Raw genomic sequence first — 14,710 nt, forward strand, 5'->3', positions numbered from 1 at the left:
AATCCTCCACCTACTCCACACAGAGGGATGCCCCCTACACTGCAATTGCATACCCAAACTCTTCTCATGAGCAGTTGTTTGTGTGACTTAAACCTTATCTGTGTGTTGAAATGAGGAAGGTTTGCCTTCTGTTTGTTTAAAAGTACATGCATGTATAATCTTTCATTTTCCTTCTTCCTGCAGGTGTTCCTTTTGATCCAGAGTGAGAAGATAAAAAGTGATTTTGTTTACCTTAGCTGGCTGGCTCGCTGCTGTGAGTCACTTTACTTTCAGCATTGCAGAATACAGATCCTCCTCTATTGCGTCAGTCCTGGCAATCCACTCTCCTAATTGAATTTAATGTTGTAGGAGGATTCAGGACTATGAAAGTGAAAAGCTGATTGCACTAGTTATAGTGTGGGTGGTTATTGCGCCTTTCGTACCTCTGGCTTTTATAAGCAATTACTGCTTCAGTGCAGTGCTGTTATAGTACTGTCAATGCAGCTTTGTCCTGACCGGTGACCCTTTTTCTTCTCAATTGTCTACTCAATTGCTTGAGTGAAGACTTACAACTCTAAAATGTTGAGTAAAACACAAAATAGAAGCATTCATACTGGGTCAGGCTCAAGGGTCTGTCTGCCTTCAAGGTTAGCCACTGTCAGATGCCTAGGGAAGAGAAGAATCAGGCAAGCATACACAGTATTTTTCTTCCTACCGTGTTACTCTACATGTTATCCAAACTCCTGTGCCTGAGGGATATCCTTATAATCTCCAGCATGTGTTTTTCTTCCAAAAACTCTTCTAAGAGTTCTTTCCTTGAATTTCCTTGAATACAGGAAACTTTTGCTGTGTTTAATAGTTTATAGCAAATCTTATTTACTTTTACTTACCAGTTTTTAAAACACTGCATAGTACATCTCAGTACAGAGCCAGCTGCAGTGAAACATACAAAATAGTACAGAAGTGGGCTTTTCTAAGGACTCAAGTCTGAGACTCCCTGGCTAATTTGTTTTCCTTACAGGGCCTCAATACAAAAATGTTTTCTTATCAAACCGTTTTCAGCAGTTATAGCTGGAATGTAAATATGTATGTTTTGGGATGTTAGGCCACATTGCAGATGTAGTAAACATCTCCTAACATGATCTTTCCAGACAGGCACATCACACATAGGGATGCCTATCTATGACTCTGTTTTAGGATGTGCCAATTTATTTCCTTTTTAATTAAGTTGCAGTACCAGATTGTGTTTGAGTGTTCTGTATATGAATGTTTTATTTGAATTTTTAATGGGAATTATGAATATATTTATCTTTTTGTGTCAAGTATGTAAATTGCTAACAGATCATGTTATAATACATTAATGTCAGAGTATAATTAGGGATTGAGTAGTAAACAATTCAACGCTGAAATATTTCCAAGAAGCGAAAAGTACCTGAGATGCATCCTGTTGCATGACAAAATGTAATATTTGTTTAGTATGGTAGTACTTTTTATACTTAATTCTTCTTTAAGAGAAGGTAAAAATCATTGGATTAGCACAGAACTGCATTGCTCTAAGTAGATTGGTGTTGGAAATTGAGAACTGGCTGTTTATCACTGTATATGGTATTTGGAGCTGATGAAAGAAATCCAATTTGATGTCTTGCTGCCTCCTAAATGAGAAGAATCTTTAAATTCTGGGATTTGGTGTGATATGTTTATTGTTGATTATCACCCATTCTACCTGCAATGTAAGTATAGACGCAGTGGACACAGATAGAGCAAGCTAAACAGTTCCTCTTTTGAAAAAGCACAAGAGTGATCCTTATGTGAATAGCCAAATACTCTCAGAGCAGCTGTTAAGGCTTGAAAAATAAAGGAAAACTTACTTTAATTTTCTTTTCTCCTAGTGTTTGAATGAACCTGGAATTATGAATACCAACCATAGGGAACCTAGGGCACCAACCATAGATTCAAGAGAATGGCTACTTATCACCAAGAAATAGAATATTTTTGTTTAAACACCCTAGTAGAATTTCTACTAATTGAGATAGAAGATTAGATTCATTTATTTCTAACTGTGATGTTTAAAGTTAAAGACCAATGTAAAATTCTACTCATATACACAAATTTAAAACCAGCATGGGATCTCAGGAATTTAGAAACTTTTTTTTCTAGTAATGACAAATTTTGTTATGCTTGGAGGGGCTTCAACCTCTGCCCTCTCCATTTGATTTGTTTTGAATTATGAGAATTGAATGTTTAGACTGATATGGGCACCAAGTATTAAAGATCTCAGTTTGGTGCCAATTAAAAATTTTTTGTGTGTAAGGACACACAATTCTAAATCTTACCATATAAATGGATTGCCGTAGTTCATTGTCCTGCATAAAAAACTTCTCTGATGCTTTCCATTCTGTTACTTAATCACATCTGAAATCATGAGAGTTGTTCTTGTTGTTTATCTGTGAAATATAAATTAAGATGTAAACACTATAATTGTTCCTTTTGACACTGGTGTTCTCTGCTGAATTGGCTGTTATCACTAGTGAGGCAGAAGATAAGGACAAGTTCCCCTTCCCTGCCTCAAGCTTATGGCTGAAGCATTTACATTAAACAAAAAAATCCAGGAATATCTGTTCCACCTGCCACTGAATAATGTGCACAACATATTCTTTTCACAGTTCCAGCTTTTTCTTGTTATTGCAGATATCATGAATAAGAAACCACAGCTAGCCTGGAAGCTCTATCTGAAGATGGAAACATCAGGGGACTCCTTTAACCTTTTGCAGCTCATTGCAAATGATTGTTACAAAGTGAGTTTTCTCTTTAGAGCTTCGTGTATGACGTGTTAATTCAGTGATTGTACCAACAGTCATTTTTTGATAGGTTTTATCATTGTCATAACTAGTGAATTTTCTGTTATAACAGCAGGATGTCTAATAATGTGAATGAGTTGGCAAGGATTAGTCAGTATTTTAACCTATAGGCCTTCTTGGTAGAGAACCCATTGATTAAACTGTTGGTAAATTACTGCATGCTTGAGCTATCAATAATGATAACAGTTGCTTCTCCTACTAGGGATTCATTATGGGTAGAAAGGACAAAAAACTTTAAAGGAAAAAATCTGGGATAGATTCAGCGAGATGCCTCATGCTATTTTTTTTTTTTTTTTTTCAGGACAGTATTGTGTTTTCCTTAAAGTTTGTTAGGGGAGATACTCGTAAGGGGAGATACTCATCATGATCTCAAAAGCCCTATTCTAAATCTAAAAGAATTATCCCCTGTATGTCTTTCAAGTACTCAGTTACCATCTCATCCTAAAAGTCTAGATGCTCAAGCAAGTGACTCTGCCTCTGGTGTTTCCCATAAAGGGAATTTTTGAAAGCAGGTTGACAATCAAACCTCATGTAAAATCTCTCTCTAGATCATTTAAAGTCTCACTTAAATTAGTTGATTGCTTTGTCTAAATTCTTTTCAAAACCTTCTTGTCCTGAAGAGAAGAAGTAGCTCCACATTTTGGATTTATCTAGAGCTCTTAAAAGCTGCATATATAGAGCTAAAATTTTCAGCCTAATTATATGTCTACATATGGCCATAAATGACTGCTCCAAAATTGTTACTTTAGTAATGTAATTTGTCTTTCTACACTAGCAGCCATTGTACCTCTTGAACTAAATGGCAAGGTCCATGTTGTTTGATTTTATGTGGCATTTTTCAGTTGTTTCTGAAACATTTCCTTATATTGGAGATCCACAGACAGCACCAGAGATGTAACATGAGAAGGAAGTTGCATTAGGCTTTGCTCAGTGGAAAATATGAATGAGCATGAATGGAACACTCAGCAGTGTCCTGAGAGGTGGTGTAGCTGGATGCCTCATTGCTGTGCTGATAGAAATTGTTCAGTGAGGAAGCTGGCATGAAGGATTTTATGCTAATTTTCTTGATGTTTTTATGCAGTAGCCCATCTTGTCCATATGGGGAACAGCACATGACTTGGGGTGAAGTATTTCCTAGATTTATGTCAGATAGAAGGAGAACATTAAACCTGTACCTGCTTAATGGAACTAGATCAGATACTAATTTGGATAGATCAGTATTCTAATTTTTCTTTTTAGCTGACACATCTGATAGTGTTCATACTCACTATCTTTATTCCCATACATTTAAGTGTTTGCCAGTCACCTGTGGTTAAAATCAACATTTATGTGAAGAAAAAAGAATTATTACTCATCCTCTAGTACTAGTGTTTCTCTGACTAAGGTTTCCAAATGTAGCTCCCACAGCCTGCACTTTTTTCTCTGCAGGCTTCCAGCTACCAAAGGACAGGAAGTTGTGCTCAGTCTACCTTCTGTGATCTCTCATGGGAAGATGCTAGTCATAAACAACATTGCCCTTCAGGCTTGCTCAAGTGGAGAGCACTCATACAGCCCACATGAGATGTGCTATGCTGACTTCAAAAGCCACAGTTAATCTGGTCACTCCTTTTGCATTGACTGTTGCCAAGCAACTTGCTCCTGGTTCCCAATTACAAGTAGAGAACCTAAGGCAGAAAAGATAGGGTACTCGTAAGCTAAGGAAAATTTTGGGTTATAGTCACTGAATCATCTTTTGTACTGTATTGTGACAGTGAAGAAAAAAGATTAAGTTAAACCCAGAAGATAAACAAATATGTGGCCATGTCTACATGAGGAAATGTGGTTTCATTTTCAAATGTCTGGACTAGTTGGAGGTTGATTTTCTGTCAATGGTTTTGGTATAGTTGGTACGACACTAGATAAGGGCACCTCAGAAAAAGAAGTTGAAATACCACCTCTTTCCCATTTCTTTAACTGCAGTGCCCCTGTTTTGTGTCACTTGCTGCCTGCAGAAAAACAGGAAAATGCACATTGCTTCTACAGCTTACCTCTGATTTCAGAAAACTGGGTTCAGTGGTTTTAATCCCCTTCTGAAAGATGGTCAGGAATAATGTTTCACTTTCTGTGCAGATGCGTCAGTTTTACTATTCAGCCAAAGCCTTTGATATTCTGGAGAGACTGGACAATAATCCTGAATACTGGGAAGGCAAGAGAGGTGCTTGTGTGGGTGTATTTCAAATGATCTTAGCTGGCCGAGAAGCAAAGTGAGTATTCTGTGTTGTATCTGAATTTATTTTGCTCTTTTCCTATTTTCAGCTCGCTATAAGCTAGAATCATAATCTCAGCTTTAGGACTACCTATCATCTTCCAATCTTTTATTGAGCTTTCAGAGAATAGACACTCCATCCAGAGGCTCCATATGCAGTCTTCAGCTGGAAGTCTATCTTCCACACCAACAGTTACAGAATATATGGTAGAGAATAATTTATGAGCAAGTGCTGTGGACTATAAAATACCAAAATATTTTAGTCATCATCACTAGGAAAAGCTAGGTTATAAGTGTAGTAGTATGTTCATGAACTGGGGGAAAACAACATCATGTTGATGGTGTAAGAATGGAAAACTATCACATGACATTTTAAAAGGCATAGAACAGAGCTAAGGCAACATTTACTCAACACTGTAGGAAGGGCATGATTTCTCTAAACAAAGAGTTGATGAGACTGTGCTTTCATTAAAATTTGCCTTCTGAAGACACTGACCATGTCACACAAATACACTTACTTGATGAAAGCTTAAAGGAAATCATCTGTGTTACTGATGATTTTGTTTTCGGCCCATTTCACTGGATGGGGAATGAGAGAGAGTAGTGAAGCTGTATTTAAGAACTGCTCCCTTGTGAATATTCTGCTGTGATGCCAGATGGCTATTGTCTTCTGGCCAAGGCTGCTGTTTCCCACATGACTGGTAGGTGTGTATCTTGGCTTCTACACCTTCCTTCTATTCACTTCTCTGCTGGAATAATCTCATTAACTACTATACCTTTCAAGTGTCCTTTTAACAATCACTGCAGCAGATGCAGTAAAATACACATAACTTGCCTGTTTTTCAAAGTATGCAATTAAGTTATTATTGTAAGCTAACTGGCAAACCACAGCAGGATCTATATAGGTTTAATAGTAATAAGTTTATTCTATTAGGAATGTTGATTTCCATGTTATTTCTGTTTATGTGTATTGTGTTATGTGTAAAGTGCTTTGGCAGCATTAAGCTAGATATTGCCATTCTAAAGACTAGCAAATAACATTAAAGATTTTTTTTTAAGTTTGGTTTGTTCTGGGGAGCAATTTTGCAAAAGTGAGGGTATGTATACAAATATACACATATGCAGACACTAAACTAATTACATTTTGGTGATTTTATTTTTTAACTTATCATTTCTTTATAATTGTATACAAGACTTTTTCATTGGTCACTTTTTTGGTCTCTGGGATCGCATCTAGTGTGCATTTTAACCTATTCCAGCACTGCAGTTGAATGGACCTCTCTGTCTCAGAGAACCTATGTTTTGTGAAGTAGTTTGATGTGAGCAGTTTATTGTATCAGTTGGGTCTAGCCCTCACTTAAATCTTTGCTTTTCACTCTTGTAGAGAGACTCTGCGGGAAGTTCTGCACCTTCTGAAGAGCACTGGTAATTCTCAAGTAGAGTACATTGTTCGTGTCATGAAAAAGTGGGCCAAGGAGAACAGAGTCCCTGTTTGACTCAGTGTCACAAGATGAACCAGGTCAGTTGCTCCTGTATGTCTGGCTGCGAGACAAGGGTCTTGGTTTCTCCTGTGCATTCTGGGTATCTCCTTCCTTGCAGGACTTTAGGCATTCAAGCAGGTTGACCCAGCTGAGGAAGAATGTACTGCAGTGAGATTCAAAACATACAGCAAATTGGTTTGGGTTTTTTTTTTAGTTTCTATTTTAAAGTAAAACTTGATTGGCATTTTTTCTGATGCACCACTCTATTCCTCAAATATTTTTTTAATAGTAGTTCCAACTGTCTACAAAATCAAGGTGCTCCTCAAATGTTCCCCAGATTCCTCCACAAAAGTTACTGAACTGCACAGTGGGTTTTTTCCCCAGCAAGCCTTTTGGCCTCTGGAGAAGAACCATTTGTTACATGATAGACAAACCTACTTCAGCAAGTAATGGAATGTGGCAAACAGAGATGGTGACAGTGATACCATTAGGCACTGCTAGGGTATCAGATAATACAGAAGGCTTAACATAGAATCATATGATCATAAAATGGCTTGGGTTGGAAGGGACATTAAAGATCACATAGTTCCAACCTGCCATGGGCAGGTACAGCTTTCAGACAGTTTTTTTTTTCACTCAGAGCTGCTCAGGTTCCTCAATGCTTTATCCAACCTGGCCTTGAACAGTTCAAGGGGTGGGCCACCTACAACTGCTCTGGGTAACTTGTTCCAGTGCCTCACCACCCTTATAGTAAAGAATTTCTTCCTGATACCTAAGCTAAACATAATCTCAGTTTGAAACCATTCCCTCTTGTCCTGTCACTACATGCCCTTTTGAAAAGTCTCTCTTCTTTAGGACTTTCATAGATTACCTATCTGGGTATTCTGAGGAGTATCCTTTTCTGGATGAATTTCAATTATCAATACCTTAATTTGGGGGGGTTTTGTCTGTAAGGATTGTTTTCTCTCTTATCATCTTTTTCAGAGCATGGAAGCTTATTTGACTGACAGTATTGTTCAATCTCACTTTGAAATTTAACACTCGGAACATTTATTCATGTTAATACAGTTCACATGAGAACTTTAGCAATCTGATGGATAAAAAGATCTTTTGAATTATTTTGTTCAGCATTTACCACCGCCATGAGCAATATATTCATTATACTTTTGGATTTATTATACTGTCCTGTTTTTTTAAGGAGAACAGTTCAGGAAATACATAATTTTAAGAGAAGGCAACAGTTGTAACATAAAAATGTCTTATACATTTGATAGTAAAAAACATTTGTGTATTATTTGTAAAAGAAAACTTTACATTTTATAAATCTGTAAAATACTTAAGTATTTTTTTATATTTTGAGGGGAGTTGAGAATACCATTCTCTACTGTCTGTGCATTGATTAAAGCCCTTATTTGAATCTACAGTTGAATGTCTGATTGGTCTGTGTTGCTTCATATTGCAGAAGTTGAAATAGTGTATTCATTTTGCTGTGGAAGAGGGCAGGTTTATGGCTGATTGTTAAGTGTGTGTTCATTAATCAGGCAAAGGCAAGCCAATGGCCTTAGTCCTGATTTTATAGTAGTTTGCTGAAACTGAGGCAGCTGGGTGTATGTGGAACATGCACAACTTTCTGCCATATAATGTGTCTGGTTTTACTGCTTTAAGCAAATAATATGGGTATCATTGTTCAGGTGTCTAGAAGTACATTGATAGTTGTGGTTACTTGCACTTAAATGTAGAAACTGATCCATCACACTAGCAACAATGAGCCTTTCAGCAGGGGCAGTGTTACACTCATTGAAAGGAGGTGTGAAAGGAGCAGTATTTTCACTGAAAGTAGTTACAAAACACTTCACTCATGAACAGCACTTTTCCATCTCAGTTTAATTAACTTGGAAACAGATTGGGAATACAATTATCAATCTTGGTACAAAGCTTCAAAAAATCATGTTGGTGGCTTTGTAGCAGATGTTAAATGCATCTAATTACTCCCTTTATTGAAGCTTAACCTGCAGGAGAGCTGAAGAGCATCCAAATCTGTTACAGACCATTTTACATGTTGGTTGAATCTTCTGAAATAAGTGTGATAGCTTTGCAGCATAAGGGCTTGGGGGCCAATTTTAACTTCTCTTGTCTATGACAAGAAGTTTTAATGCAGAAGGGAAGGAGTTGGCTTTTTTTAACTCACCTTTTTTTACTGTAGCCATAATGTCATATTTGATATGCTAAATAACATGGGGTTTAGCACAGTGCATTTTATTGACTGGCAATAAAGCTTTTATCATTTAAGATAAAACAGGGGACTGCAGGGCTTTGCCTTGAGCACTGATAAAATAAGGTATTTTACATACTGTCTTAGCATTTTTAGGTCTTGGTAATAGAACAGATATGTAGGTACTATTAAAAGGCAGAACAAGAAAAGCACTGAAATACTGGTGTTTATTTTACCTTAGAAATACATCTAGAATGCATCTTCCATTGTTTAATCTGAGGTCATATTCAAAGAACAGAGATGAGAAGTTGCCTTAGCTGATACAGAAATGAAAGGTAGTAAAGAATAGATAAAATTTTATCCCTGTCCATTTCCATATTTCCCTAAACTGTGGAAATTTAAGGAGTCAAGGTACTCTAAATAGGATGGCTAGGAGTAAAGGCAGATGACCTATTGAGCAAGCAGACAGTGAAGAATGCATGTGCAGAGTCAGGGAAATGAGTAAATTTACTGGGTCAGGAGTAAGTGAATATAAAATTGAAACAGTGGCATTTCAGATAATGTAATGAAAGGAAGACTAAAGCAGAAAGAAATTGCTGCATCATTATAATTTCAAGGAAGAATATGGAAATTAGAGTTATACTCTGAATAAGCATCTGATTCTGGAAAAATAAGCACAGAATAAGAATGCACAGAAGCTGCTCTTCTAGCAATCATAGCATTAATAGTCACTAGTAGAGAAAGCCAAACCCCAAACAGCATGTAACTGCTTTTAGTTGAGTGCTGACCATTCCTGATGGATAAGAAAGTCGACCTTGAATTAAACTTGTTAATACCTGAACAACAGCCATGACAGTAACTCTTAAGTGAATTAAATGGGAGGCTAAGAGTTCACTGTGAAAGAAAAGTCATGTCACATTATAGCTCTGGACTCTTTGACCATTTTTCCTCTGTATTATCTCCAGAAGTAACTTCCACTCACTCTTTTTGAAGTTTCATTTCCAAATTTCCCTCCTCCCTTTCAGTCTATGACATGGTGATTGAATAAGCAGACAATTGCATGAAAGCGTTACCAGTAACATTAAAATCAAGTAATTAATCAAGTGATAGATAAGCTGGCCTGACACTATGTAGTGCAAGATGGTAGATTTCACCAGAGTTGAATCCAATAACTAACTCGACTTACCATAAAATATTTACCAGAAAAACTTGAGTGTTAATTTGAAGATGGATAATGAAAAATCCATTTTATTTTGAAATTTATTCAAATGGCTAAATCATATTTGCTTTTTTAGAAATTATACCTTAATTCTAAATTCAACTTGTTAAGCCTTGTTTTCTAATATTCAGTTCTTCCAATGTTCATCAGTGCTGTTAACCATTAAAGCCTGGCATCCTTTGGTTTGGTTTGGTTTGGTTTTTTTGTGGTTTTCTTTGGAAGTTTTTTTCGTCTTTAAAAGTGCAGCAAGTCAATTCTTGTTTGTACGAAAGATTTCCCTGTAAAGGTGTTTTGCTGGCTGGAACACTGGCACTGGAACACTGGCAGTTGGTTTGCCAACAGATTTTTTTTTGAAAACATGGCTGCTTAGCACTGGGCAAAATGTATCTCTGTATGTAACATTGGAATATGCTTCTCCATAGTGCTGCTTGCTATTCTTCTGCACGAGTACTCAAAGACTGCATTCACCCTTTTGGCCATATTATCACAGGGAAGCCTCGCACTAAACTGGTTCTTGGCTGGGACACGATAGCTAGGATTTTTCCAGAATTGGTATTTTCCAGAATACAGTCTATTCTTTGGAAGAGACAGCCCACCTTTTGTTCTACAAAAATACATTTTGTTCAAATTGGCTTCATTTTCCAGCTTATGCAGATCACTCTGCATGACTACTTATCCCCACAAAGTACTAGTTGGTTTCTCTGGAGCTATTTATTAGCACAGTTTTACAGCTATATCTGAGTCATCAAGGGGTATGTTGGATCCTCCATACTTTCAGGATCCCCAAGACATTGTTATTGATGACTGATGGCTGCTTTTCATAATTTATGATTCTCAACTTATTTAACATGTACCTTTCAGATATGGTATTATGCTATTCTTTAAAATTAGGTATATGGCATCAGAAATGTATGCATTGCACTTGCAGGAACTGCAGCACTGTTATTTTACAGCTAAACTTGTAAAAGATCCATGTCATAGGAGATACTTCTCATTCATTCTTTATTAAATGAGCCTTTCAGCATCCTGGAGAGAGTGATAGAGTCCAGTTGCTCAAGTCCTTTTGCATAATTTGAAACAACTCTTTTTTTGGCCCTGCAATGATATTTAGCCACACACTAAAAGGTTGCCTTTGACTTTGTAGAGTTTAAGCTTTCATTTGGAACAAATAAAGCAGGCATTTCACATCTCTGGGCAAGGGACAGCTCCTAAATTCCTGATAGGTCTTGCTTAATTGATGAATTACACTAGCATCTATTTATAGATATAAAAATAAAAGTAATGTCTATATTTAGTAAGAGCTGTGACTTTTGAGAAGACACAGTGAACAGTGTATTCTTTAAATAAAAAGAGAACTTCTGTTTCAATTCATGCTTACATGCTTGAATTGTGCTTAGTTGTTTCACATTGTATTATTCTTAGTAATTCTTTAGAAGAATTTAAAATAATGCAGTATAATAAATAATGGTCTTTAATATGTTTTTACAATAGACCCTCAAGACCACAGGTCTCCAGTTATTTGAACAGGAAATATGCTGTCTCATAGTTTGTAGTGATTCTCAGATACAGCTGAATCAAACTAAAAAGTGGGATACTATGTATGCTGTTTCATGAACCTAGGAATTGCATTGAGTTTTTTGCAGTCCTTAAACTACACCTTAAGCTGGTCCTTAACTGGAGATGAGTAATGAGCCTTAGACTCCGCCTTGATTACTGTAAGCAACTCCCATGTGGTCAGTTCTGTGGAGAAAACTACACACAACAGTGGAGAATTATAAAAGGTAACATTTTAAGAACATATGTAATAATGTTGACATGTTTACAGCATGTAGTAAAGAACCATGCTCCAGTTCCAACAGCTGCATTGCTCATTGTAACAGCTACAATTTTCTTGGATGATTTTGTCCTTCTTAAGCATGATGGGATCATTATGCATGTCTACTCTAAAGCTACTTGTACTCTTTTTCTTGCCTTACATTAATGGGTGAGGCCATTACATGGGGAGCCATTATGTGACAAAACTCAGTATCTTATTTTGCAGAGCTGGTGAATTAACTCAGATCACATGATGTCATTGTGTCTCATGAATCCATGTGTGAAACCTGTCTCTAAGAAAATGTTACAAAAATTAAATTACAAAACCTGATAAACCAAGTCATAAACTGCCTGGTATATTCCCATATGGATGATTATCCTAATGTTTTCATTCTACCAATTCAGTCTTACTTCTGTCTGACTTATTCATGATGCCACATGTGCTGAACTTAGTCATTACTGAGCAAACCGAGAAGCTATCTATATACAATTCTGGTGGTTTTCCCCACCATTTAAAGGCAGAAGAGCTATTTTCTGGTCACAGCAAAGTAATTTCTGAGGCAAGCTTTACAAGACTCCTGACTCAGTTTAGCCAGTTGTTCTCAAGCAAGTTTTATCGCTTTTCATTCTGCACATCCTCGTTCCCTACTGAGTGTTTTCCCTTCCTGTCTCCCCATTAATGTGATGGGCCTTACAGGACTACCAGACTACTGCTAAGGTACTGCTGTTTTCCACTTCTCCCTGCCTCCCCTTGCACCACCTCTGAGCATGACTTGCCTCACTCCCACTTCACAGGCATTCGAGGCAAGATATTTTCAGATTTGTAAAACGCTAAGACCTGTTGTTAAAAACGAGAGCAGGCTCCTGGAACTAAAATGATTTCAGCATTTATGAGAAGAAAAAGAGAGGCCTAAAGCATGGGGGCCCATGGGCCGAGCAGGAGCGTTCCCGTCGAGGATGCTGCAACGCCGGCGCTGGGTCTTCTTGAGCACCGATGTCCCAGATGGAGTGGCACGCATTCTGTGGGTCAGAAGCCCCTTTTTATCCTGTTTTTTTGTCCTTTTGGATTGGTTTCTTTTTGGATCCTTCATTTGCATGAAGGTTTAAGGTGCTTGATTGGCCCATTACAGTTCTGTCCAGGCTGGCTCGTTTCGATTTGGGGTGGTGCACTTTACTTTGGTATATTATGGTACGTTGAGTACTGTATTTCTCATAACTACCTTTTTAACCCCTTTTACCATAACCAGACTAACAGTACATGCTTAACGATCTATCAACTATTTTACAACAGTTTCTAACCTATTTTTAACACTGTGGAAGACAAAAAGTCAACATGACACTAAGAATAACTCAGTCTATTAAAACAGTGAGGAGGTGTTCCGATAAGAGTAGGCTGTACTATTACTTACCAATGTCAGGGGTAATTCTTTTAAGGTCAGAAAAATGACATCTGAAATAGGAATGTTATACAGAAAATGTAGTTTGTTTTCACAAGCATTTTGGGTATGTAGGATCCACTCTATCCTTAAGTCATCACTTCTATTGCTGCTATTCTACACTTGTTTTAATATGCTCAAAAAACTTCATGACATGTCTTCTGAAAATCCAACTTGAGGTGGAAAAAAAATAGTTTTAAAGAATTTCATTTGTCTATTTAAATTATTCATGTATGAAAAATCGTTTTTCATATGTAATTTTTCAGATGCTATTTTTAATGCTGTGGCAAATCAAAAGCAGCTTTGTGTTGAATCTGCAAGTTCGGTATGTAGTTAATTCTTGGTGATAAATATGTGCTTTGCTTTTCTGAAGGCAGTTTGGCTTGGAAATAAAATCATGGAAGTATGAAAATGCTGAACTGCACATGCAAAGTATGCTTCTGACTATTCTGATCATAAGCTTGTATGAATGTTAAAAATGTGGTAATTTGTTTATGCAATCACTCTCAGCTGTGTCTGTGATAATGTACACTTGCCTAGGTGTGGAACTTACATCAGTAAAAGCAGTTTCCAAAGTGCTGAGAGGCATTAAAAAACTTGAGTAGGAAATTGGAGTTTTGGTAAAACCAGCCTGAAAGTGAAAGGAGGAACAAAAAAGGAAAATATTTCTTCAAGTTCACAGCAAATATTATGTTGTATGTCTTAATAACTTTTAGAAGGTTGCTTTGCCATCTACATATATGTAGTACATGAAATTCTCCTTTTTGGGAGGATGATCAGTGAATGACAGGTGTTGCCTGAACAGTAACTATAATAATTTAAAATATATTACAATATTTAATAAAAATAGGTTTCCTATAATTATCACAATATTTATATTTCACTAAAAACTAGGAACTAAAACTAAAAACTGTCACCATGGCAAGTGACCAAGGCTCCTCTAGCCAGCAGTCTGCCTGAGTCCATTCTCAAGGACACCAAGAGTGTTTGTCTTCTCCTAGGTCAGCACCCACAAGAGAGACCCTGAGAGTGCAAATCTGTGGCACATTACCTTTTGTAGTTCTGAGAATTACTTCCAGACCCTTTTACCTCATTAAGCAGCATCACTACTGCTTTTAATGTAGAAATTGCAATTCACACTGAGAACTCCCTACCTGGCTAGTCTTTCTTTCTTGTTTTACAGGTGGGTGGCAGAGCTACAGGAAATCATGACTCATATTCCTGTGTGGCTTTCATTGCTATTGGGAGAATAAAACCGGCAGACAACAATGCAGAGATAAGACAATAACCTGACTCCAAAGTTTCAGACAGCCTGGTAATCTTTGGCTGCCTCCAGGGGTGCTGGCCTGATGGAACAGGCTTTTCATCGGAGATAAGGATCCCATGCCACAAGTATCTTTTGAAGAAATGGTGCAAATGAGGAAAAAGTGAAGGACAACTTCCCAGAGTACATAATCCCTCTCAA

At 37.1% G+C, this 14,710-nt stretch overlaps 1 protein-coding gene across 2 annotated transcripts in view; it reads left to right on the forward strand.

The window, feature by feature from the left end:
* IFT56 (intraflagellar transport 56) overlaps positions 1 to 7,930 on the forward strand; it is a 47,006-nt gene extending 39,076 nt beyond the window's left edge. Inside the window, exons 15-19 of one of the 2 annotated variants that reach the window (XM_084206067.1) lie at positions 184 to 253; positions 2,668 to 2,774; positions 4,947 to 5,080; positions 6,467 to 6,601; positions 7,548 to 7,930. In XM_084206067.1, coding sequence (XP_084062193.1) covers positions 184 to 253; positions 2,668 to 2,774; positions 4,947 to 5,080; positions 6,467 to 6,578 — 423 coding nt within the window. In that variant the 3' untranslated portion in view covers positions 6,579 to 6,601; positions 7,548 to 7,930. Of the gene's footprint in view, positions 1 to 183; positions 254 to 2,667; positions 2,775 to 4,946; positions 5,081 to 6,466 lie in introns of both variants that reach the window. The other variant, XM_084206066.1, reaches the window with a different exon arrangement.
* The last annotated feature ends 6,780 nt before the right edge of the window (positions 7,931 to 14,710 follow it).

This window comes from Fringilla coelebs (assembly GCF_963513975.1).
Source record: "Fringilla coelebs genome assembly, chromosome: 5".
In the NCBI taxonomy this organism is placed as follows: domain Eukaryota; kingdom Metazoa; phylum Chordata; class Aves; order Passeriformes; family Fringillidae; genus Fringilla; species Fringilla coelebs.